Here is a 24,205-nt window from a genome sequence, read left to right as displayed (position 1 = left end):
GCCATACAGCCTTGTTCCTTAGGTCTTGGGTTACCTGTCATTTCTCTGGGAAGTGTCCCCTGGCCTCCCCAAGCTGGGCTGGCTGACCCTCCTTTGTGCTCCCTAAGCATCCTGTGTTCTTCTTTCTACCCCAGCAAGGCTGTGGCCTTGGGATCTGTTACCACCCCAGGAACAAACAGGATGTGCTATGACTCTGAGAAGGAAAGAATGATGGGACTGGTGAGGGCCCAGCATTCCTGCTGCAGGACGTCAACAAGCCAGATAGAGGGCCCTGGATCTGGAGGTAGCTGACTACGCCTGGGAGCTGCAAGGTCAATGCGGGGTCCTCATTGGTTGCTCAAGGCTTCCTGAAGCACCGCTGCAGGGCCATTCCCGGATCTGACAACTCAAACCCCCGGGATCCAGCCCAGACTCCAGGGACCTCCAGGCCAGTCCAAGGCTCTTCAGAGCAAAAACCTGAGCTGCCCAAAACTTCCTTGTCCATCTCCATTCCCTAGATGCCTTGGTTTGCTCCACCCTTGGTGGCCACACTTTCAACCAGCCACACACAACTTACAGTGGCAGGTTCTGGGGCCTCATCCCTAATTCATCGGGCCAGGGATACTCTAGTATTATGCTCTTCCAGGGAGGAGGAGTTTCCCTGCCCTCCCAGAAACATCTAGAATGTCCCCATACTTTCTCCTGAATCTGTCTCTCCAGAATCTCTGGGGAGCAGACCACCCCTGCGCACTGGGACACAGGAGTACCTTGGTCACACCCACCCCCTGCCTCTCAGTGCCTCAGTTTACCCATATGTAAAACTTGGGCTGCATCAGCCCCTTCTCACGTTGCAGAGATTTGGAAAATGTTAATATGAAAGCACTGGCTGCTCTCTGGAGAAAGGGGCTCTATTTTCATGATTTTGTCCTCTAGCTCCCTGCCCCCCTCCTCCCTGGAAACTTCTGGAATGTGCTACATAGGCCGTACTAGAGAGGGGAACCCAGGGAAGTGTGGGGGTCAGCAAGCGAACAGGCTGAGGCCTGGGAACATTCAAACACAGGCAACGGTTTCGTCCAAGTGCCTTTAGTTCAAAGGGCCACTGGTTAAAAGTGGCATCCTTGAGCCAGAAAATCCAAGAATGCCCAGCTTTGGCCCTGGGGAGGTCAGCTGAAGGAAGGGACCCTTCAGAAATTTGGGCAGGCCTGTAGAAAGGGCCTCCGGGCGTGGGCCACCCTGGGCACCAGGCTACGCTGCTCGACCTGCAGCCACGTAGGCCTGTAGCTGTTGAGGTTGCTGTAGAGAGCAGACAGGCCATCATGGGGCCTCAGGGAGAAGTGGGCCTGTGAGGTCAGGGCCCCCCAAGGGCCATGATAGGGCTGGACCCTGGGGGCCAGAAGTGGGTTTGGGGCCAGGGGGCTGCCAGGCCCCGAGGACATGGACAGACTCCGGTTCTGGGGATTGCTGCCTGCCGACAGGCTGCTGAAGGGGTTGGAGGACACACGGTCGCTGGTGGAGCAGCTATTGCCACTGAGGTGGCCGGGTCGTGGGCTGGGGGCTGCTCTGGGCTGGAGGGGTGTGGCCAGCCTGGGCGACTTGAGGCCCATCACGGGCTTGGAGGAGGCGTAGAGGTGGCGGAACTCCTCGTCAAACAGCTCCACCGCCTGGCCTGTGAACTTGAAGAGGATGTTCCTGTGCACGTGTCCACAGAGCCAGGTGAAGCTGGAGGCGAGAGGAGAGAGAATGAGGGGCGGGAATGGGGAGGCCTCGGGCACCCTGCTCCCGAAGAAGGTCACTAACGCGTGCCCACTGCTCCTCCGCGCCGGCTCCTTCCACCCAGGCCCAAACCCTGGTTATCCCCTCCCACAGATGGGAGAACAAGCTCAGAGACCAGCAGGTGTATGCAGGGGAGTAGTTAAGATGCAGAGTGAATCCGGACCTCCGGTCAGTGTTCCCTCCTGGTGCTCAGATTATGGCCCCTTAGAAGATCCCTGTGGAGGCACAGAGAGGCCGAGTGCTAGTGTCCCCGATTCTGTGCTGATGTGAGTCACCAGCTGCTGGGGCCTTAGCGGCTCCACCTGTGACAGGTGTGGCACCTGCCTCTTCTAACCAAATAGGTTAGCAGTCTGGGGCTGCTCCTTGGAAGGAAGGGCTGTATTTCCATGAAAAGCTAAAGCGTGTAGCCCAGTTTTCAGGCAAATGGGCCAGAAGGGGTGCGAGTGGGAGGGAGAATCCTATGTTCTTTGGGGGATGGAAAGGAGAACACAGGGGTGAGCCCACAGGATGGAAAGATGCCGCATCAGTGTGCTTGCCAGACACCCACGGGAGGCCGCCCTTAAGCAGAGGCCTTGGCCTTCCCTCCGTTTACACATTTTAAGTGGAAACAAAATGTTCAAGGCATTTGTGTGTTACCTTTTATGATTCCCTAATTTAAACAGATTTCTTTCTATCTCTGATGGGAAACTCCCCTCATCACCCCACTCCCCACAAAAAAGCCTGGTGGCAGCACAGAAGACCCACCAAAAACATCATTTGAGAGATCCCTGGGTCCCTAATACTGTAAACGTAGGCGTGGGGAGCAATGGGGACAGCATGGTCAGAGGGGGACAGGGTCACTGTGGGGGACAGAAAGGACCCAACCAAGAGTCTCAGCCTCCAGCCCCCAGCCCACGTGTCTTGCCACCAAAAGGTGGGCCCAGCTTCTGTAGTCCCCTGCTCTGTGAGGCAGGTCAGGGCCCACGCAAGGCTGGAGCAGTCCTGGGAAGAACAGCGAGGCTTTGTTTAAACCTCACCTCCTGCCCAGGAGCCACCCATGCACCCCAGAGGGGTGAGCAGCTGATGCTGTGCCTCTGGCCAACCAGGTGATAAGGAAGGTAGCAAACTCTGGGACAGCCGGACTCTTGGCTACATGAAGAAATCAATCGCCCTGTGTTCTTTGGAATTAGGCTAGATTAGAACAAGCAACTGCATGCTTTCTTAACAAAGCATGTCTAGGGGACTTCCCTGGCGGTCCAGTGGTTGAGACACTCTGCACTTCCACTCCAGGGGTCACGGGTTCGATCCTTGGTCAGAGAACTAGGATCCCTCCAGCCACATGGACCCCTCGCAAAAAAAGGCAGGTCCAAAGGTGCCCTGGCAGCGTTTCAAGCCCCTGTGCACCCCCTGTGCCCCTTGTGTACGCCTGCACCACCTGAGTGCCATCCCCTGACCCTGCTCACTGCTCAGGGGTACCCCTTCTGTACACCCCACATGTCCATTCATCCTGCGCTCTAGCTTTTACACTTTCTTTTATCACCACCCATGGTAAGAATTACATTTTATTTTTATTGTTTTTTTGGCCCTTAAATATGGATAATTGATTTAATCATAATTTTTGGCTCAAGACCCACTCACATCATTGATCTATTAATGGCCCATTTACATTTATGCAGCTTTATTTTATTTTTTGGCCATGCCAAGCGGCCTGTGGAATCTTAGTTCCCCGGCCAGGGATTGAACCTGGGCTCTTGGCAGTGAAAGTGCAGAGTCCTAACCGCTGGACTGCCAGGGAAATCCCTTTACTTTGTTATTTTAAATAATCTAATAAGCACCTATGAACCCATCACCTAAAATAAAAAGCTAGCATTTTGACAATAACCAGCATCTAAGCACATGGTCCCTCCTAGGAACCCATCTAGTTTCCCCCAAATAGAGGAAACCATCACCCAGAATCCTGTGTCACGGTCCCCATACTTTCCTTTTTCTATAGTAAAAAAAAGTTTTCTATACCCTTGAAAGTACCGTCAGCCCTCCGTATACTCGAGTTCTGCATCTGACGATTCAACCAACCACAGATGGAAAATATTCAGAAAACGTTTTTCCAGAAAGTGTAAAAAGGCAAGACTCGAATTTGCCCCATTGGCAACTATTTACATATATTTACATTGTATTAGGTATTATAAGTAATCTAGAGATGATTTAAAGTACTCAGGAGGATAATAGGGGTAAGTTATATGCAAATACTACACCATTTTATATAAGGCACTTGAGCATCCTCAGATTTTGGTATCTGCGGGGATGCTAGAACCGATCCCCCACAGATGCGGAGGAACAACTGTAAATATTTCTGTTTTAGTTGTTTTTAACATATATCTTAGGGGATTAATCCTTGGGGATTATTTTTCACTTAAATATTAGAGTTTATCCATGTTATCTCTTGTTGCTGTACTCCACTTGTCTTTGACTGTTGTATGATATTCCACTGGGCGCTATAGCATGGTTTATTCATACATTCTCTCATTGATAGGCATTTGGGTTGTTTCCATGGTTCTTCTGTTGTGACCAGTGCTGCTGTGAACACTCTTATACCTGTCTTCTACTGTCCTGTGGACCCGTTTCTCTTGGAAATACACCTAGCAGTGGAATTGCTGGATAAAGCTAGGTGAATGTTTAGCTTTAGAGAAAATGCCATACTCTTTCCAAAGTCACTGTACCGATTTGCAATCCCATCAGCAGTGTAGAAATTTGTAAATGTACTATTTGTATTGTCAGGCTTCTTACTGGCTGGCCAGAAAGTTTGTTGAGGTTTTTCTGTAAGATGCTATGGAAAAACCGAAATGAACTTTTTGGCCAAACCAATTTTTTTTTTTTTTTTTTCTGAATAGGTATAAAATGGTTAACTCATTCTAGCCTTGATTTGCATTTTCCTGATCACTGAGAATGCTGAACATCTTTTTGTGTGTTTTCCTCCCGGTGAAATGCCTGCTCCCACCTCCTGCTGCCCGCCGCCCCCCTGCCCCCACCCCAGCCCACACTTCCATTGTGCTGCTTCTTTTGTGGTTTGTGGGAGTTCATTGTGATTCTTGACACTAATCTTGTCAGGACATCATGAAAACCTGCTCCCAGTTCGTAATCTGACTTTTCACATTCTTTGAGCTGTCTTTGACGGAACCAGAGTTCTTAATTGTAATACAGTCAGATTTAGCAATATTTTATAGTTAATGCTTTTTTGTGTTCTGTTTAACACAGAGGGGTGTCTATGTTAAGACACCTAATCCTTATCCTAAGGTCTAAAAGACATTTGTCTATATTTTCTACTGAGTCTTAAAATTTGTTTTTGACATTTAAGTTCTTTTAATCTATTAGGAGGTGATTTTGTGGTATGCACGCATGTGTGCGTGTGTACGTGTGAAGTAGAATCCAGCTTTTCACATGGAGAATTTTTTTTTTCCGGTCTCACCTTTCCCCACTGCTCTGACATGCCGTGTCACGTGGGAGTCTGTGTCTGGGCTTTCTGTTCTGTTCCATTTGTCACTTTGTGTGTGTCCTTCACCCAATGCCACATTGTCTTGGTTACTACAGCTCCATCTGGAAGGGCAAGTCTGCCCTGCCTGTTCTTCTTCAGACTCATCTTGACTATTCTTGGAGAAATACGTTTTATTGATACACTGCAACCTACTCACATACACAGATACACACATAACCTCACAACAATCTCCAGAACATCCTTTACCTCAGTGTGCTCTGATTATTTTTGTTCTATCCTATTTCATTTTTGAAGAATTCTGGGGATCATCCACTAAATCAATTTCATAGACAGGGATGCACAGTTTCAAAAGTTGTATTCCTCTAGCCGTACTGGGTGGCCAGGACCTAACATGAACATCCATTCATTCAACAAATATTTATGGTCATGTATAAACATACCGGCACTGTATGAAGTGTACTTCCTGCCAGGAAGCAAGAAAAGAAAACAGACCCAGCTCAGGCCCCTACATCATCTTTCTTAAATCTTGGCTAAACAAGTTCATCCAAAATTTATAAGCAGCTCATGCAGCTCAATAACAAAAAAGCAAACAGCCCAATACAAAAATGGGCAGAAGAACTAAATACACATTTCTCCAAAGAAGATATACAGATTGCCAACAAACACATGAAAGAATGCTCAACATCATTAATCATTAGAGAAATGCAAATCAAAACTACAATGAGATATCATCTCACACCGGTCAGAATGGCCAGCATCAAAAAACCTAGAAACAGGGGCTTCCCTGGTGGCGCAGTGGTTGAGAATCCGCCTGCCGATGCAGGGGATACGGGTTCGTGCCCCGGTCCGGGAAGATCCCACATGCCGCGGAGCAGCTGGGCCCGTGAGCCATGGCCGCTGAGCCTGCGCATCCGGAGCCTGTGCCCCGCAACGGGAGAGGCCACAACAGTGAGAGGCCCTCATACCACAAAAAAAAAAAAAAAAAAAAAAAAAAAATCTAGAAACAATAAATGCTGGAGAGGGTGTGGAGAAAAGGGAACACTCTTGCACTGCTGGTGGGAATGTAAATTGATACAGCCACTATGGAGAACAGTATGGAGGTTCCTTAAAAAACTACAAATAGAACTACCATACGACCCCGCAATCCCACTACTGGGCATATACCCTGAGAAAACCATAATTCAAAAAGAGTCATGTACCACAATGTTCATTGCAGCTCTATTTACAATAGCCAGGACATGGAAGCAACCTAAGTGTCCATCGACAGATGAATGGATAAAGAAGATGTGGCACATATATACAATGGAATATTACTCAGCCATAAAAAGAAATGAAACTGAGTTATTTGTAATGAGGTGGATAGACCTGGAGTCATACAGAGTGAAGTAAGTCAGAAGGAGAAAAACAAATACTGTATGCTAACACATATATATGGAATCTAAAAAAGAAAAATGTCATGAAGAGACTAGGGGTAGGACGGGAATAAAACAGACCTACTAGCACATGGACTTGAGGATATGGGGAGGGGGAAGGGTAAGCTGTGATGAAGTGAGAGAGTGGCATGGACATATATACACTACCAAATGTAAAATAGATAGCTAGTGGGAAGCAGCCGCATAGCACAGGGAGATCAGCTCAGTGCTTTGTGACCACCTAGAGGCGTGGGAGGGAGGGAGGGAGGCGCAAGAGGGAAGAGATATGGGAACATAGGTATATGTATGGCTGATTCACTTTGTTGTAAAGCAGAAACTAACACACCATTGTAAAGCAATTATACTCCAATAAAGATGTTAAAAAACAAAACAAAAAACAAGTTCACAGAAAAGGTCTCTAGGGAATGATCTGGAAGCTGCCTCAGGCAAGATGAGTTAGCAGGGTAAAGACAACAGGATTGAGCTCTCCAGCAAGGGGAATAAACGGCCAGTGAAAAGACCCTGAGGCATGAAAGACCTGGGAGGAGGCCAGTGTGGCTGCAGCACAGAGGAGGGGAGGAAGAATCCTGCTAAGACAGAGGCCACGGTAGGAAGGTGGATTTCCACCCCCACCCCCAGGAGCAATGACATGCATGGAAGGATTTTAAGGATGGAAGTGATATGATCTTGTTTGTGTTTAAAAATCTTTCTGTTCCTGGTAAAGCCCAGGGTGGCGGCAGGGGTCAGGGCAAGAGTGGACTCAGGAACCGGTTGGAAGGCCATGCTGATATCATGCTGTTCCTCATGCTGTCCCAGCTGCCTGATTTTGCACCTCACCCCCGCCCCGATCTTCTTCATCCTCCAAGCCTCAATCCAACCTCCTGGGCCTGCTAGCAGGAGTGGGAGCTCCCTCCTGGCTGACCCCAGAGCACTTTCTTAGCCCATGCTGATCTTAGAGCACACGCCATGCCACACCCTGCGGTCAGTCATCTGCATTTCTTGACGAGAGAGAGGAGTTCTGTGTCCCCAGCACGTGGCACAGCACCTGTGCTGGGTGAGACCCTCAACGAGAGCTGAAATGTTGAAATGCCCACCCTCCCCACTCCCACCCCCGCGGCTCAGCCAGAGAGGCGGACAGAGCCCTTCAGATTGGGAGAACTGTGTGCAACCAGAGGGAGGGGCCCAAATATCTGAAGCCCAGAGATGGGTGGACTGAAAGGATGGGGTGAAGGCTTTTCTCATTGATTTTTTGTTTTTATTGGAAACAGCTCTAAGGGTCCCAGGGAAAAGGGTGCTCTGAAAGGCTGGCAGACAGATCACCTTTGAACGTTGAGAGCAAAAACATTATAGTTGTCCTGCCCTCCCTCCAGAAGCTGGATTCTCCACAGTTCGCAGGAATGGCCCGGCATGTCTTCAAGCTCACTGCCACCCTCCTCCTGGTACCTCCCATATCAAGCCCGACCTGGCCTCAGCAGGTGCTAACGAGCTGGAGACCCTAGTCAAGGAAGCTGGTGACCCTGACCCAATCACCTACCCTCTCTGTGCCTCAGTTCCCATCTGTCAGTTAGAAGAATAATGCCTCCCTCAAAATGTCACAAGGATTAATGGACTTCCCTGGTGGTCCAGTGGTTAGGACTCTGCACTTCCACCGCAGGGGGCATGGGTTCGATCCCTGGTTAGGGAACTAAGGTCCCACAAGCTGTGTAGGAGTTTTTCCTCCCCGTACAATGGGTGCGTGGTTTCTTTGGGGGGCAATGAAAGTGTTTTGGAACTAGATAGTGGCGATGGTTCCACACACTGTGAATGTACTACATGCCTCCGAATTGTACATTTTAAATGGTTGATTTATGTTAACCATTTATTTATTTATTAGGTGAATTTCACCTAATAAAAAAGAGTGCAAGAATTCCTCTGCTTTGATTGGCCCCCTCCCTCCAGGCTTGGCTCCTGGGGTCTGGGGCAACTGCCCAGGCACAGACCTCACCCTTCCCCTCCAGGTGGTGAACTCAGTCTAGTGGTGCTTAGTCAACATCAGAGGTCAAGGTCGGAGGCCTGACGTAGGGTTTTAGGCTGAGCTCCTGCCCTGAGCTTTATTTGCTTGCTGCCCAGAGGCCTTTGTCCCTCTCTAGGGAAAGAACCAAAGGCTGATAAGGCCACCTGGGGAGGGAAGCTCAGCCCCACCTCAGCCTCTTACAAACAACGGAGGGCTGGAGACAGGGCCTGAGAATCAGAAGCAGGGGGGCTCCGTTTTCCACAGGTGCCCCTGGATGGAGCAGAGGATGAGGGGAGAGGCTGTGGGTGGAAACAGACATGGACTCAGTGACCCCAGGACCCTGAAGGTGCCCCCTCCTGGCTGCCTCGTCCCTGAGCCCCCTCCCTGTACACTAGCTGTAAAACCTCAGCTCTTCCCCTCTCAGAGGGACAGTGCCTCCCAGCTTCCTTTACTGCAGCCTGTGAGGTGGAGGCCACAGGCCCTTCGCACAGCTGAGGAGAACAGGCTCAGGAAGAGGTGGAGATGGGGAGCCAGAGAGGGGCACCCTGGCGCTGTCCCAGGCCCCCTTCCCTCCCCTGGGTTTGTTATCAGTTACCCGCCTAGTTTGAGCAGAGCTGCAGGAGGGGGACGCATCCTGTTCCATGCCTGCAGCAGGCCTGGTCTGTATCTACTAGGTCTCTACATAGCTGGTGAGTGAACGAAGGAACAGAGAGGTGCAGTGACTTGCCCGAGGTCACCCAGCCAGGAAGCTTCAGAGCTGGGAACTGAACTTAGCTTATCTGGCTTCTAGGCTGGGGTGCTGCCACTTCTGGTCCCTAGTGCCAGCCTGAGGTCCCATGAAATTTGGAGACACTTCTGACAGGGAAGTGGAGGAGGGGCCAGGAAGCTGGTGGTCAGGGGCCACAGAGCGTGACGCTTGTAATCTTATCTAGGACATGGTGACAGCTCAGCAAGCCCTGGCAATTCTGAAGTGAGAGGAGGGCTGTCTCGGTGCTCTCCAATCTTCTTGGGGGGCCCACACACCCTCTCCCCCAGCTAATGTGGCGTCGCCCAGGCCTGCTGTGCTGGGCACCCCTTCACGACCAACGTCTTCTCAGCCCACACCCTTTCAAGTCTTCCCTATTCCATGTCCCTTCCCATGGGGCTTTGGCTGGCTGATAGCAACCACTTATTGAGTACCTACTGTGTGCTGGGAGCTACGCTACGCTTTGCAAATTTTATCTCATTGAGTCTTAACAATAGTCTGCAAGGGGAAGTATTGTTATCCCCATTTTACGGATGAGAAAAGTGATGCTAAAAAGAATTGCACACTTTAAATGGGTGAAGTATCTGACATGTGAATTACATCTCAATACATTCACTATATTAAAATAACCAAACATTTTAAAAATAAAATGGGGCCCCCATACACAACCAAACAAATCGCATGGCTTTAGAATCACACCTGAGAGCTCTGAGGAGGGAAACAGGATTTTATGTCCTATTGCCACGCAAAGGGAAACCAAGGCACTTGGAAGTGTCTCCCTACCCCGAAGTCCTCCCAGGAAGGGCCCAGATTTTCCCCTCGCGCCCAAGCTGGTCCTGCCTCTAGCCTCGTGTATATGGTGAGCCCCCAGCTCCCACAGGGGGTTGCTGGTGGGCGTGTGGGCCTTGGCCTCCGCAAAGCCCCAACAGAAGGTGAAGCGCAGCGCTCACCTGTACGATCCGCACAGGGCGTATCTCCAGTCCGAGATGATGAACTTGTCCTGGACTTGGCCGGCGAACTTCCTGCCTGATTTGGCGCAGTACACCTCTCCTTCCACGCCCCGGATGGAAACGTTCTATTGCAAAGAAAGTCATGGTGTCCTCGCTACTTGCGTACCCAGAGATATGCACTTGCCTAAGAAAACATCTGGAAGGATACTCGCCAAGAGTAAACGGGTTATTGCTAGTTGGTGAGATTGCGGGCCGTTGTTATGTTTTCCTTGGCTGAATTTTCTAAATTTTCTTCAATGTCCTGACATTATTTGAGTAATGGGGAAAAAAAAAAGAATAAGAAGAAGAAGAAAAGAAAAGAAAGGGGAGATGGTAGAATTCAAACAAAGCAGAAAATAGAAGGAAGATGAGGGCCTGGTGTCCACAGACCCCTCAGTCCAGGCTCCCATGGCCCACAGAGGTCTGGCAAGCCCAGCCTCGCCCTGTAAGTGGCTTTAGTGACATGAGTCCCTGACTCCAGGCTGGTCAGAGGGAAGGCCCAGTGCAATCAGAGGGGGCGGCTGTGTGGAGACCTCAGTGGACCCTAGATTGCTGTAAGAAAAGGTGTGGCCACAACCCCAATTAAATTGTGGCCCTGTTTGTCCCTTTTCCTCCCCAGCGGCACCTGCTGCTCCGGCCCTCAAGCCAGCACCCCTGGAAGCTGAAGAAATGAACGGCAGGTGAGGCAGGGAGCTGTCAGAGGCTGGCGGGACGCTCCTGGTGCTGAGAATGCCCGCTGGCAGCTGGGCGGGCTCCGGGAAGGGGATGCCCAGCGCCTCCAACCACTCCTTCCAGCCTCTCCACAAGCTCTGGGGGTGGTGGGAACAGGGCCACGTCCCACTGTCCCTTGGTGCAGCGGGTGTGGGCCATGAGGACAAGGCCTGTACGGACTCTCTGGACCTGTTTCCATGGCCTCGTGCTGAGGCCGTGTGATCCACATTACGTCAAGCAGACCCAGCAGTCGGAGGACCTGAGGCCTGTGGCAACCGGAGGTGCCTGGACCCAGCTGCATCTCGGTCAGTGTGGAGGGGAAGGGAAGGAGGAAGGCGGGGAGGTTAGGGTCTCCTGAGGCTGACCTGCCTGAGCTGGGGGCAGTCACCAAGGAAACCACCTGTCAGCTGTTCAGCTGGGTCTGCTTGTGAAAGCTGTGGGCGGTTTCACATTAGAGCTTGAATTAGCTGCCCCAAATGTGCCATGACTAAATGAACCCTCACTTCTGGGTTTCCCTGCTCCTTGCTGGAAGAAGGAAGTGAGGAGTTTGGTTAAGTCCAAGAGGTGTTGGAGCCATGGAGCCCTAAAGATGCACCACACAGGTCCTGGATATCTCCCTGCCCCGGAAGTGCATCCACGGGGACTCTTCAGCTGAGAGTAGAAAAGGCAGAGGTCGGGCCCCTTTATCCTTCCCAGCCCCCGGTGGATCTGTGTGAGGTCAAAGGGCTGTGAGCGGGAATGATGGAAATCTCTTCCAGGCCAGGTCCTAAAAACATCCCTCGGAATCCTACCTCCCTCTCTCTCCCTGTCACTTTTTCTCGGTTGCCGTGTATTCCTTACGGTGCAGCTACAAGGTGACGGAGGGCCGTCTGAACTGGGCTTTGAGCAAGAGAGAAACGTGTGTTATGTTAAGCCGTTGAGATGGGGGCATGCGTTACCACAGCGTTGCCTATTCTATCCGAACACAAAATACCTTTTACACTGTCACGGGACCCTACCTTGAGGTGACTGTCAGAGATCTGGGCTTTGTCACACATCTCCCGGAAGAGCTTCACGCCTCCCTGGTCCAGGAGTACACAGACGAACACCCCGCGCTTGTTGGCCGCCTCTAGGATGTCACAGAAGATCTCCACGTCCGTGAACACGTCCATCAGGATGGCCAGGACCTGGGCCAGGGCAGAGGGGTTGGACCCCAGAGAGTCAGGGCCAGGTGCTGACTTCTTTCAGCCAAACACCCTCAGTCCCAGTCGGCCTGGGAGAGCTGTTCCCTTTGCTGCTGCACTGGAGCGGGGAGGGTCTGACAGGGCAGGACTCGAGGAGGGGCGCAGAGCTGCAGTGGGGGCCCTGCCTCTGTCCTGATGTCACCTCTCCAGCCCCACCACAGATCCTCTGGCTTCTCCACCCACTGCTGGCGTGGAGAGTGCAGAGGAGAAAGGGGAGATGAGCAAAAAGAGGAGGTGGGTGGGTGGGGGGGAGATGAGGCCAAGGGGAGGTGGCCTGGCAGGGTCACAGGAGAGGGACAGATGTAAAGTCACAGGTTCTCAGCCATTTGGAGCTTTAAGGCACTCTAGGGCCACTGGCTTTCAAATGTTTTTAAGCCATGGAATCCTCGCCTCAAACAAAATCCCTGTGGAGACCCCAGGGGATATAAACGAGACTAGACTGAGCCGCTCCAGCGGGATGGAGAAGGGAGTGCTGCTCAATCAGCAGGTACTGTGTCCTCCGTCAGAGCAGAAGCTTGTGGGGCGGGGGGCCCCATATAGCCAACAACGGGGAGAGGCGTATGTGTTCCTGCCAGGCACCCCTTCTTCTGCCAACGGCACCCCCAAGCTCACTTTATTTTATTTTGGCCACACCGTGCCACTTGTGGGATCTTAGTTTCCCCAGCCAGGGATAGACCCCAGGCCCCCTGCAGTGGAAGCGCCCAGTCCGAACCGCTGGACCGCCAGGGAACTCCCCCAAGCTCACTTTAAGGAATTACCTCTGCTCCACCATCCGTGTGCTTTAGGTGGGGTTACTGCCGTGCCCTGGATTGGGGGGGGGGGGAGGCACACTGCAGCCAGACCACTGGCCACAGGGATTGGCCCAAAGGTGGTCACATGACATGTTATCCTCATGGGAGTCAGCCCAGGACTATTGCTGGGACTCCTGGGGAAAGGAGGCATTCCTTCTACTGGAATTGCTTAGCTAGTAGATTATAAACTACAGCTGCTGGCAGCCATCTTGCCCCATGTGGGGACAGCCTGCCTGAGAGCAAAGCCGGATCTGGAGAAACCAGGGCTAAGAGGTGGAGACATGCCCAGCAGCATCCTTTCAACATCTGATTTCAGTTACCCCTGAAGCCAGTCCTATGCTTGACTTGTCCACTGAGGATGTCAATGCATGATCCTCTTCTTAAGCTTTTTGGGGTTACTTTCTGTGGTGTTGTGACTTCTAATAAGAAATATATATTTGGTCTTCATATCAGTTTCTGGCACAGAGCTCCTAATACCCTGGGAATTTCCAACATGATAAGAGCTGATAGCAATAAAGGGGTCTCCTGTTATGTTAATGAGGCGACTTTCAGACCTAAGGGCATTGGCACTTAAGGATGCGGGAGCTCTTTGCCAGGAGAACCAACCTTGTGATCAGAGGGTTGGAACTTTTAGTCTAACCCCACAGCCTCTGGTGGAGAAGGGAGGAGCTAGAGGTTAATCAGTCACCAATGGCCAATGATTTGATCAATCATGTGCCTACGTAATGAAGCTCCATAAACACCCCAAAGGAGAGGGTTCAGAAAGCATCTCGTTGTTGGACACGTGAGGGTTTAGGGAGATTGGTGCACTCAGAGAGGTTCACTGCGCATCTCTTCCCTCTGGCTGTTCCTGAGTTATATCCTTTTATAATAGACCAGTGCTCTATTAAGGAAAATGTTTCTCTGACTGCTCTCAGCCACTCTGGCAAATTGATCAAACCCAAGGAGGGAGTTGTTGGAATCTCTAATCCGTCGCTAATTGGTCAGAAGCACAGGTGACAATCTCGGCTTGCGACTGGCGTGAATTGAGTTGTAGGACACCCAGCTGATGTCCAAGAATTGCTTGGTGCTGTGGGAAAGGCTCCCACATCTGTGGGATGGAACAGAACTAGAACTTTTTGTCACTCAATCAAAAGTCCTCCCTAGTACCTAAATTGTGGTGTGTTGAGAAGTGGATTATTAGGCAGCCAGTAAAAATGATCATTATAATGGTTACATAGAAACTATAGGACTTCCCTGGTGGTGCAGTGGTTAAGAATCCACCTGCCAATGCAGGGGACATGGGTTCGAGCCCTGGTCCAGGAAGATCCCACATGCTGCGGAGCAACTAAGCCCGGGCACCATAACTACTGAGTCCTCATGGCACAACTACTGAAGCCCGTGCGCCACAACTACTGAAGCCCACATACCACAACTACTGAAGCCCGCACACCTAGAGCCCATGCTCCGCAACAAGAGAAGCCACCACAAGGAGAAGCCCACGCACCGCAATGAAGAGTAGCCCCCACTCGCCACAACTAGAGAAAGCCTACGCACAGCAATGAAGACCCAATGCAGCCAAAAATAAATAAATAAGTTTATTTTAAAAAGAAAGAAACTATAAAGCATGGTGAAATGTTAAAGTAAAACTTGCTGTTTAATATATGCTCAACAAATGTGCATTAACAATTAATGAATTAAGTGGAAAAAAAAACAAAACAAAGCACAAGATGATAGCATGTCCATTATGATTGCCAGCAAGGGAAGGTGGTGTACAGATAGACGCGTGCAAAGCCAAAACTAACAGTCATATTTGGATGGGGGGCTATGGTGATCTTTTCTTCAACATTACCTGTAATAATAATGTGCAACCACTTTTCTACTAATTACAATAAATTTTTTTGACCATCAACATCTGGGAAGTAGCAAGGACAAGAAGAGTGTCATGGAGACAGGTGAAGGAGATGGCTGGTACCCACTCGGAGCTGACTTTCTGCTCAGTTGATGTGGGTGTCTGGATGGGGGAAGGAACTGTGAAGAAATTGCGCACCCTGGGCGCAATTAGATGTTCTAATAGTGAGGCCTGTGATCCTTTAGAACCATGGCCCTGTTAACACACAATTAAGTATATGTGCACATTTAAGCTTATGGCACCAATAAGGTCCTGTCTCCTGAAAGATAAATGCCTCCTCACCCAAGGTATTGGCAAAAGAGACAATTCTCTCTCCCCAGGAGGTCAGTAAGTCCTCCCAGTTGTGTTCCAGTGAGTCTTTGTCGTCAGAGACAGGGCTGGTAAGCAGGTGACCGACTGACAGAGAAGAGGAGAGGTTTGCAGAAAACCCAGCGTCCTGATTTAAGCGATGCTTGGAAGGACAGGCTCATGATAGCTAGGTTTATCTTGTTTGCCTCCTTTGGGGATTGCCTCCCAGCTGGATCGATTCAAGGCCAATAACTTCTTCCATCCCCTACGTGGGCGTCCTACCTCGCAGGGTGTAGTGTGTTGATCAGTCAGGTCCCAAAAGATATGTCCGCGTCTGAACCACCAGAACCGTGGATGTGACCTCATTTGGAAAAAAGGTCTTTGCAGATGTAATTAAGATTCTCAAGATGAGATCATCCTGGGCTTGCTGGTGAACCCTAAATCTAATGACAAGTGGTCTTATGAAAGACACTCAGAGGGGAGACGGGGAGAAGAGGATAAGGCCATGTGAGGACGGAGGCAAAGACTGGACTTCTGTAGCCACAAGCCAAGAATCGCCTGAGCCAGTAGCAGCTGGGAGAGGAGGGAAGGATCCTCCCCTAGAGATTTTCGACGGAGTATGGCCCAGCTGACACCTTGATTTTGGACTCCTGGCCTCCAGAACTGTGAAAGAATACTTATCTGTGTTTTTTTTTTAAGGTGTTTTTTTTTTTTTTTTTGATAAATTTATTTTATTTTATTTTTGGCTGCGTTGGGTCTTCGTTGCTGTGTGCGGGCTTTCTCTAGTTGTGGCGAGCAGGGGCTACTCTTCATAGCGGTGCGCATGCTTCTCATTGCGGTGGCTTCTCTTGTCGCGGAGCACGGGCTCTAGGCACGCAGGCTTCAGTAGTGGTGGCACGTGGGCTCAGTAGTTGTGGCTCGCAGGCTCAGTAGTTGTGGCTCGCGGGCTCTAGAGCACAGGCTCAGTAGTTGTGGCACACGGCGCACGGGCTTAGTTGCTCCGCGGCATGTGGGATCTTCCCGGACCAGGGCTTGAACCCGTGTCCCCTGCATTGGCAGGTAGATTCTTAACCACTGTGCCATGAGGGAAGCCCTTATCTGTTGTTTTGAGACACGAAATGTGTGAAAGTTTGTTACGGCAGCCCTAGGAAACTAATACAGAGCAGTAGCACATAATCCAGGGGAAAAACGATCTCCTGGAAGATAGGGAACTTTAGCTCCAGCTGTGGTGCTAGTGGAGGCTAGCTGAGTGCCTTCGGACAACTCACTTACCATCTCTGGGCCTCAGTTTCTTTACCTATAAAACATTGCACGATAGAAGAGCATTAGCTGTCACGTAAGATGGGTCTAACTGTAAGCCCAGGTAATATAAACGGAAGCATATGCAAAAGTAAAGTGCGTAGTTAAAGTATGATGGTGATTTTTATATGCATTATTCTTGAGCAAGTGTGGATAATGTTAGAATAACACCATGAGAGAATGTTGTTTTAATTCAGGTTATGGGAGAGGATTAAAATTAGTGCCCACACCACTATGGGCATGAAAAAGAAGCAGAGTAGGGTTCTTGTTAGGGCCAATCAGACAGCCCAGCCCGGAGGTGTCGGGTTGGCTGAGAACGGGAAGGAGGTACTTCCCGTGCTAAGGAAGGAAGTTGGCCTGGGAGCGCTGCCTGGCTGGTGGGCTCTGGGAATCTAGAGTTTCAGTGAGATGGCGGGGCCCAGCCAGGGGGCTGCTGGTCCACTAGGGGGATACCCACAGACAGGGGTCATCCTGCGGAGACCTCAAATCCTGGCTGAGAATCCCTCACTACATGCCCGGCAGACGTGAGTTCCTCGTGGGCTGGAAATCCTGCTGCTTTGGGAAGGGCGGGGGGCAGGAGGGGAAAGAGGATTTGGGTCCTGGTGGGACCCCCAAGCATGTCGGGGCCAGTCGTTGGGGGCACTTAGCACCCCATGGCCCAGTTTGTGCTTCGATTGCTACTCTTCCCTCTTTCTCTGCTATGTGCTGCTGCTTCCTTTTTGAGCTTGCTTTTGGTGGGCGAGTAATAACAGCAGCAACTCTTTCTTGAGCACCTACTCTCAGCCGGACGTTCGTCCCCTGTAACCTTCACAACACCGTTACCCTGGCTTCCTGGGTGAAGAGCCAGGAGTGCAGAGATGTTAAGCAGCTTTCCCAAAGTTGGAAAATGCGAGGAGATGCCCCAGACCCCAAGCCAGAGCCATGCTCCCAACTGCAATCTACTGCAGGCCTAAGAGAAGGACTCTGATCTCTGTTTACATCAGATACAGCCTGTCCCCACTCCGCTTGTGGGTTAGGATGGGCCAAGGAGGGAGAGTCAAGCCCTGGGAGGGTTGGGGGACCCCAGAGCAGAACTCGAAGAGAATGTGGACAGAAGAAGGGAAGGGGGCCCAGGTGGACCCTCCCCCATCACCTGCCTGCCGACCACAGTGAGAGGGGGCCGACAGCCCTTAGAAAGGCAGCGGTGAGAGGACCGTCCCCCGGCAGCCACATGTTCCCACCTGTTTGTGTCACCTTGGGTGTGCCTGGTGCTCCCCTCCCTCACCGCCAGTCTGGAGCAGTGACAATGTGCCAGCGCTGAGTCCTGGCTCCCAGAGGGGGCAAGGGACTTCCTCTAGGGGACTCCCGTGGGAAGGGAGACAGGCCAATCACAGATCCCAGGAGGATGCCCGGGGGCGGGGGGGGGCAAGGAGCACCTCTGCTGGCCCTTGGGGGCCGTCCCACCCCACTCTGGCGGGACCGAGACGGGACCTGGGCTGGGTAGAGGCACCCCGTTGCCCGGAGACCCCACGGGCCTGGCAGGCTGGACCCCTCTCTCCCAGGTCTGCCCACCCCTCGGCGACCCTTGTCGGGGGAACAGCCGGAGACCTCGCCCTGGGGACCCTGGTGGTGTCCGAGGCCCTGGAATCCCAGTTGTCAGGCATGGGGCAGACCTGCTCATCAGCTCCCTGGGGGCGCAGTAGGGGTGGGGGCAGGACTGTGCAGTTCCTGCTCAGATTTCTTGCTGTGCCCCGTCCCTCCACCCTTGTCCCTTGTTCAGCTGCTCCCAGGGCAGGGGCTCGGCCTGAAAACGTAGTCCTTGACCCCTAGGGCTGGGGGAGCTTCTTTGGGACCGTCTCACAGCTGCCCCCTTGGTCCTCTGCAGGCTCCCCCCACCTCCCCAGAGAACGGAATAGATTTTTCTCTCTGCAGTGAAAGACGGAGGAAGAGGGGACCGAGCAGGGACGGGGCTGCCTGCTCCAGTTCTCCAGCTTTCTGGTCTTGGACCCTTTACACTCTTACAAATTACTGAGGGTTTAGGGGCTTCCCTGGTGGCGCAGTGGTACTGAGGGTTTAGGGGCTTCCCTGTGGCACAGTGGTTGAGAGCCTGCCTGCCGATGCAGGGGACGCGGGTTCGTGCCCCGGTCTGGGAAGATCCCACGTGCCGCGGAGCGGGCTGGGCCCGTGAGCCATGGCCGCTGCGCCTGCGCGTCCGGAGCCTGTGCTCCGCAATGGGAGAGACCACAGCAGTAAGAGGCCCGCGTACCGCAAAAAAAGTTACTGAGGATTCCAAAGAGCTTTGGTTTATGTGGATTATAACTATTGAGACTTGTCAAATTAGAAACAAACTGAGGAAATTCTTAATGTCTATTAGTTATTTTAAAATAACTAATATTCCTTACTTAAAACAATATTAAGCCCATTACAGGTTAACATAAATAACAATTTTAAAGCAAAAATAACTATACTTTCCAAAACAACAGAAAAATGGAGTGAGCAGAGTGGCGTTATTTTACAGTTTTGCAACTCTCTGTGGTGTCTGGCTTACCAGGAGACAGCTGATTCTCACATCGGCTTCTGTAGCAATCTGTTGTGATGTGTTGTTGGGAAGGAGATATATAAAGATAATCCGGCCTCACACAGATAAGTGGTTAGAAAGGGCGGGACCTCACAGACCCATTGGAAGGGTTTTGGAGCTCTCAGGGATCCTGGACCACATTTGGAGGATGAATAATTCATGTTTTTTGTTTTCTGTATTTTATGACACTTTGACATCCCAGCGCCCCAACTGATTACTAGAGATAACAAGCACTTGGACTAGGTGCGGCCTCTGAGATGCTAACCAAGCGATCCAGAGCCATGTCCCAAACCTCCTTTATCTGACTCTCCAGCATCCAGACAGTATTTCCCTGCCCATCCTAAATCACGCCAGTGCCAGCTATGGGACAACCAGGGACCATATGTGGCCCAGAGCCTGCTAGAATTATTCAAAGTAGCCAATCCTAAACTGTTCACCTGGCCCTGCCTTGCCTTTCCTGCAAAGCCACAACGAAGGCTTGTGCCCGTGTGTCCCCCGGTTCCTCTGCCTCCTGATGGGCCCTGGTGCTCCCCGTGTGGCCCTGCATGGTGTGTGGTGCCTCCTGCTTCTAGGACACTGTGAGTAAAAACCTCTGCCCTCCTGACAGTCCTTTCCACGTCTCCCTACCATCCAGACCTCTCACTCCTCTTGACGTCTGCCTTTGACACACCCTAGACCTGGAATTCCTTTACCTCCCCTCTCTGCCCAGCAAACTCTTACTCAGCCTTGGAGACTCAACTCAGAGGCCACCGCTTCTGTGAAGCCTGCCTTAGTCACCCTCCCCTCTGCTCCCCGGCACAAAGCATCGCTCAAGCCCAGCACTGCCATCCACCGGTGTCCCCTCTCTTCCCACCTCTCCCCTAAGGGCAGGCGGCTGGAGGGAGGGAGGCCTCTTGTTCTGCTCTGCCATCCTGGGTTCAGGGCCTGACCAGTGAATTCGGCTTTGTGGGATGAAGGAATGAGAGCATGAAGGGAAAGAGGGAGAACTCCTGCTCCTTAGGGAACGGAAGCTGCTCCGGGAGACACAAGCAGGCTGGCTCCGTTTGTCCCCCTCTCTTCTCTTCTTGAGGGGGCTGAAGCCACAGGAGAGGGAGAAAACAAACCCCCTGTCCTCCCTCTGTGTGGACACAGCCTACTTGCATCTACAGCCTGTGGCTGGGGATCCACCCCCCCTCTGGCATCTCTGTGGGAACAGGTCACTGGTCCCTCCTGAGCCCTCTGTGTGTGTGTGTTGTTGTTGTGTGTGTGCGGGTGTGTGTGTTGTGTATGGGAGTGGTATTGCAAACTGCCTGCAGGAGCCTGACAGGTAACAAAATGGGTGAAGTTCATCAGCGCCTGGGACAGGAGGGAGTGGGGGGGACTGCCGTAAAGGTGACCCACCCAAAGAGGTGACCTCAGCTCAGCGCCAACAGAGCCAGGCCTTCCGACTTGCTCAGAGGAGCTGGAAAGTCTTACTTTCCGGTGAAATCTTCTGATTTTTAAGTGTTGTCCTAAATTTGTAACATACTGTATTGATAAAGCAAAGGACAGCAGCAGGCCTCAAGGCCGCAGAGGTGAAGACAGAGAAGACTGTCTAGGTGGGGGGTGGGGGGGGAAAGCACCCAGCCAGGGGACGATGTTTCACAAGCCCCAACCTGGCTTCTTTCCAGGGAGTCTCACTCACCCTTTGAGCGGCAGCTGCGGTCGAGACTTTCGCCAACACCATTGGCCCCACCCCTCAGGAGGACACTGAACTTCAGCAGAGCAGAGGTAGCACACTTAGGAACAAGCCCTGGGGGCTGGAAGGGACCCCTTAGTCCAGCGTGGGATCTGGGGCCTGGGGAGGTCAAGGGACTCACCCTGCCTTGTGCAGCCCACCCCAGGCAGTGCGGGCACGCCTGGCTGCCTGCCTGAGCCCACCTGTTAGTTCCTGATGCCGCCTTGCCAGGGAAGCATGAAATGCTGCTCTGAAGTGGCCCAGCAGCGTGAAAAGCCAGTACTCCACCCCTTGCCACCTTCTCTTTTATTCTCCAGAGCTCCACTCCCTCCCTCCCTCCCTCCCTCCCCGTTGGAGCACAGCTTCCCCCCTCCTGGTGGCTCTTCTCCTGGAGCCATGAGATTACACACACTATTAGACATGGGAGGGGATTCTGTCATGAGAGTGGGATCTCAGCAGAAAATGAGCTTAAATATCAGTTTGTTCTTTTTTGAATTCTTTTAAATGTAACACAATAAATAAGTTTAGTGATGAGAGAGACTCTTTACAGCTGACAAAGTCCTTTCCTTGGAGTCCACCCTCACCCCTGCCCCTGCAGCTTCGGGAGAGTGGAGGGGCACCCATACCCCTGTGCTGAATAGTCATGTTGTGCACCTGGGTAGAATGATCTGGAGTAAGCCCCCTATTCCCCGGGGGGAGCAGGCAGCCCCTGTGGGCCTGCACCTCCAGGAGCATTGGGAGAACTCCCGACCAAATGCCAGTCTCAGTGCCTGAAATTCTGCCAGCCTAGCTCTGGCCTTGAAGGATTTTTCTTCTTCTAAAGTCACTTATTAAAATGTGTACACTCTGGGGAGGGAGAAACCTCTGCTGCCTCCTGTGTCCTCTGCCTGACCACAGGTTGGATTCAAGCGCTGCACTGAATTTGTGGGGCAGACAGGTCTAAGCCGAGCCTGAGAAGGAAACAGGGCAAGCTTGTGTCCCAGTGGCGTGGCGCCTTCATTCAGAAACACAGAAGTGAGGCACCTCGCCTAGCCCGGGGAACTCAGGAAAGGCTTCCTGAGAACGTCACTTCAGTGCTGGGCCCTGAGAAGGAGTAGGTGTTAAGGGAAAAGCAGGGAAGGTGAGGGGGCTCTGGGCAGAAGGAACAGCATGTGCAGAGGCCTCAAGACGGAACGTGATGGGTTTGAGAATCTGCAGGTCACTCAGGAGGTGGAAGAGGAGCTGGAGAGGTCGTGAGCCCTGCTGCGGACTCTGCTGGTCCTACTGGGGGCAACGGGGAGCCACTGAAGGCTCTAAGCAGCGAAGGGACCTAGTTAAATGTGAAGTATAGGAAAAGTGTCTACAGCAGCTTGGAGACTAGGTGGTCAGGATGAAGATGGAAGAGGAGGGTCGGATGGGAAGCTCTTGCAGGGGCTCCAGTGATGCGTGTTGGCGGCCGGGACCCGGGTTGTGACAAATGGGATCAGGAAGTCAGTGATCTCGGGCAAGGCAGCGAGTGACATCCCTGGTTCCATCCCAAGCTCCAGTCACCTGGGCTCCATCCCTTAGAGCAGGACACACCCCTCTCTCCTTCCCTCCACCAGTGCCCCCACCCCGTGGCCAAGGAGACGCAGGCTCGCCATGGCTACCTGGCTGGTCCGGGTGATGCAGCGGCGGATGAGGCCCCTGAGGTTGTTGTACTTGTCTGTCTGGAAGTACACGGTGACGCTGGACTTCTCCTTCAGGTAGGGCTTTTCAGCTGAGGCCCAGGCGTGCAGCAAGGCTGGCTCGCTGCCCTCTGAGGCCACAGGGAAGTAGGTACTTGATGGCAGGGAGCAGGAGTCGAGTCCCTTGGAACCTGCCTCGGCCCCTGCTGGGGGCTCTGGGGCAGAGGGGGGCTCCTTGGCCTGGGCCTGGATGTACTGGGCCTCCACCGAGGACAAGAAGTCCACCTCGCCTTCCTGGCTGAGCACCCGCCAGTAGGCCTCGGGACCGCCATCCAAGAGGGCATCTGTGGCCAGCCGGGCACTCTCATTGTCACTAAAGTCAGCCCTGGCTGGCCGGACCCACTGGCTCTTGACATCTTCCAGGCGTTTCTGGATCTTGCCGACGTGCGTCGCCCGGCTCATGCTGCCCTGTCCCTGAGTCGTGTGGGGGGCAGCTGGCACCGGAGCTCTTCCTGATGTCAGGGGCAAGCGGGCCACACCACCCAGGAGGAGCGGGGCTCACAGCACGTCTGGAAAGCACCCACTCCCAGCACTGGTGTGCGGCCAGCATCCAGGATTACCTGCTGCAAGGTAATCCTGCTCTCCTGAGCAATGCTTCACGGGGATCATCACCCACTGCCAGGGGTTGGTTTATCTCTGAGCGACACCCGCCCTGCCCGCGGGCCAGGAGGGCTGGCTCTGTCACGCCTGGGCACACTCAGCCCTGGGAGACTCTTCTCCTCCCAGCGGCCAAGGTGAGCCTGCTTTCCAGCGTGTTGTGCAATTCTCCCGAGACCCTCAAGCCCCATTTGCAAAGCAAGCAGCCTCTCCCAGCACCGTCACCGTCACCTCCCAAGACCCTCAAGCCCCATTTGCAAAGCAAGCAGCCTCTCCCAGCACCGTCACCGTCACCGCTGTGCCTCAGGTCCCCTCCTGTGCTCCTCACTGCAGACGCCAATTGATTCGAAGATGATTTCCCTGACGGGCCCCTGAGATCTGCCATCCATCCTGTCCCCAGGTGAGGAGGGAAGCTGGATGCCCGCCAGGCAGAACTGTTCACCAGGCACTGCTCCTTTCTCTTGGTAACACCCCAAGTTCCCAGCCCTCCCCATTCCCTGGAAAAGCCGTCTTTCCCACCTCTCTTCCCTTATTGTGTTTGCAGTGGTCATGCTTGAACAGAACCCCCAGAGAGGTTCCATTTCTGGGGCCAGCGCTGATGTGTTGGAAGCGGCGGCTGCTTGGAATACTGTCTGGAGAAAAATCTTCGGCTGCGTCCGGGCCCTCGGACCAACGGGATCAGTCTGTCTCGGTGCTGGTGGGGCAGGCGGCCGCACGCGTGTGTGAAGTAGATGAACTGCTAAGGGAGAAGCCGCATTTTCTTTCCAGATCAGGGCATGGTCAATTCCACGTCAATGGAATGCAAAACCTAGAGTCCTGATGTTACTGAATCAGGTCTGACTGCTTGACGCTCAAAAATCAATATTCCAGGGCTTCCCTGGTGGCGCAGTGGTTGAGAGTCCGCCTGCCGACGCAGGGGGCGCGGGTTCGTGCCCCGGTCCGGGAGGATCCCACATGCCGCGGAGCGGCTGGGCCCGTGAGCCATGGCCGCTGAGCCTGCGCATCCGGAGCCTGTGCTCCGCAACGGGAGAGGCCACGGCAGTGAGAGGCCCGCATACCGCAAAAAAAAAAAAAAAAAAAAAAAAA

General features: G+C 52.6%; 2 protein-coding genes across 6 annotated transcripts in view; one reads left to right on the top strand and one right to left on the bottom strand.

Moving 5' to 3' along the window:
* The window catches only part of C17H8orf76 (chromosome 17 C8orf76 homolog), a 61,374-nt gene extending 37,194 nt beyond the window's left edge, over positions 1-24,180 (top strand). The window contains exons 6-11 of one of the 5 annotated variants that reach the window (XR_010837488.1): positions 10,980-11,376; positions 20,770-20,869; positions 22,400-22,540; positions 22,886-23,092; positions 23,453-23,519; positions 23,664-24,180. Coding sequence is in view for 1 of the 5 variants with exons in the window: in XM_067017448.1 (XP_066873549.1) it covers positions 10,980-11,044 (65 nt within the window). In the remaining 4 variants the exon portion in view is untranslated. Of the gene's footprint in view, positions 1-10,979; positions 12,520-20,769; positions 20,870-22,399; positions 23,520-23,663 lie in introns of those variants that run through there. The other 4 variants (XR_010837487.1, XR_010837489.1, XR_010837486.1 and 1 more) reach the window with 4 other exon arrangements.
* FAM83A (family with sequence similarity 83 member A) lies at positions 1,164-22,924 on the bottom strand. Its single transcript, XM_059042799.2, has 4 exons — positions 22,445-22,924; positions 12,070-12,237; positions 10,322-10,446; positions 1,164-1,698 (listed from the first exon to the last, which is right to left on the bottom strand). Exons 1-4 carry the CDS (start codon positions 22,922-22,924, stop codon positions 1,164-1,166), a joined length of 1,308 nt encoding a protein of 435 aa, XP_058898782.1.
* Positions 24,181-24,205: the final 25 nt, after the last annotated feature.

The sequence above is a fragment of the Kogia breviceps genome, chromosome 17, assembly GCF_026419965.1.
Source record: "Kogia breviceps isolate mKogBre1 chromosome 17, mKogBre1 haplotype 1, whole genome shotgun sequence".
NCBI lineage: Eukaryota > Metazoa > Chordata > Mammalia > Artiodactyla > Physeteridae > Kogia > Kogia breviceps.
Note: the sequence above shows the minus strand (reverse complement) of the source record. Positions and strands in the feature narration are given on the sequence as shown.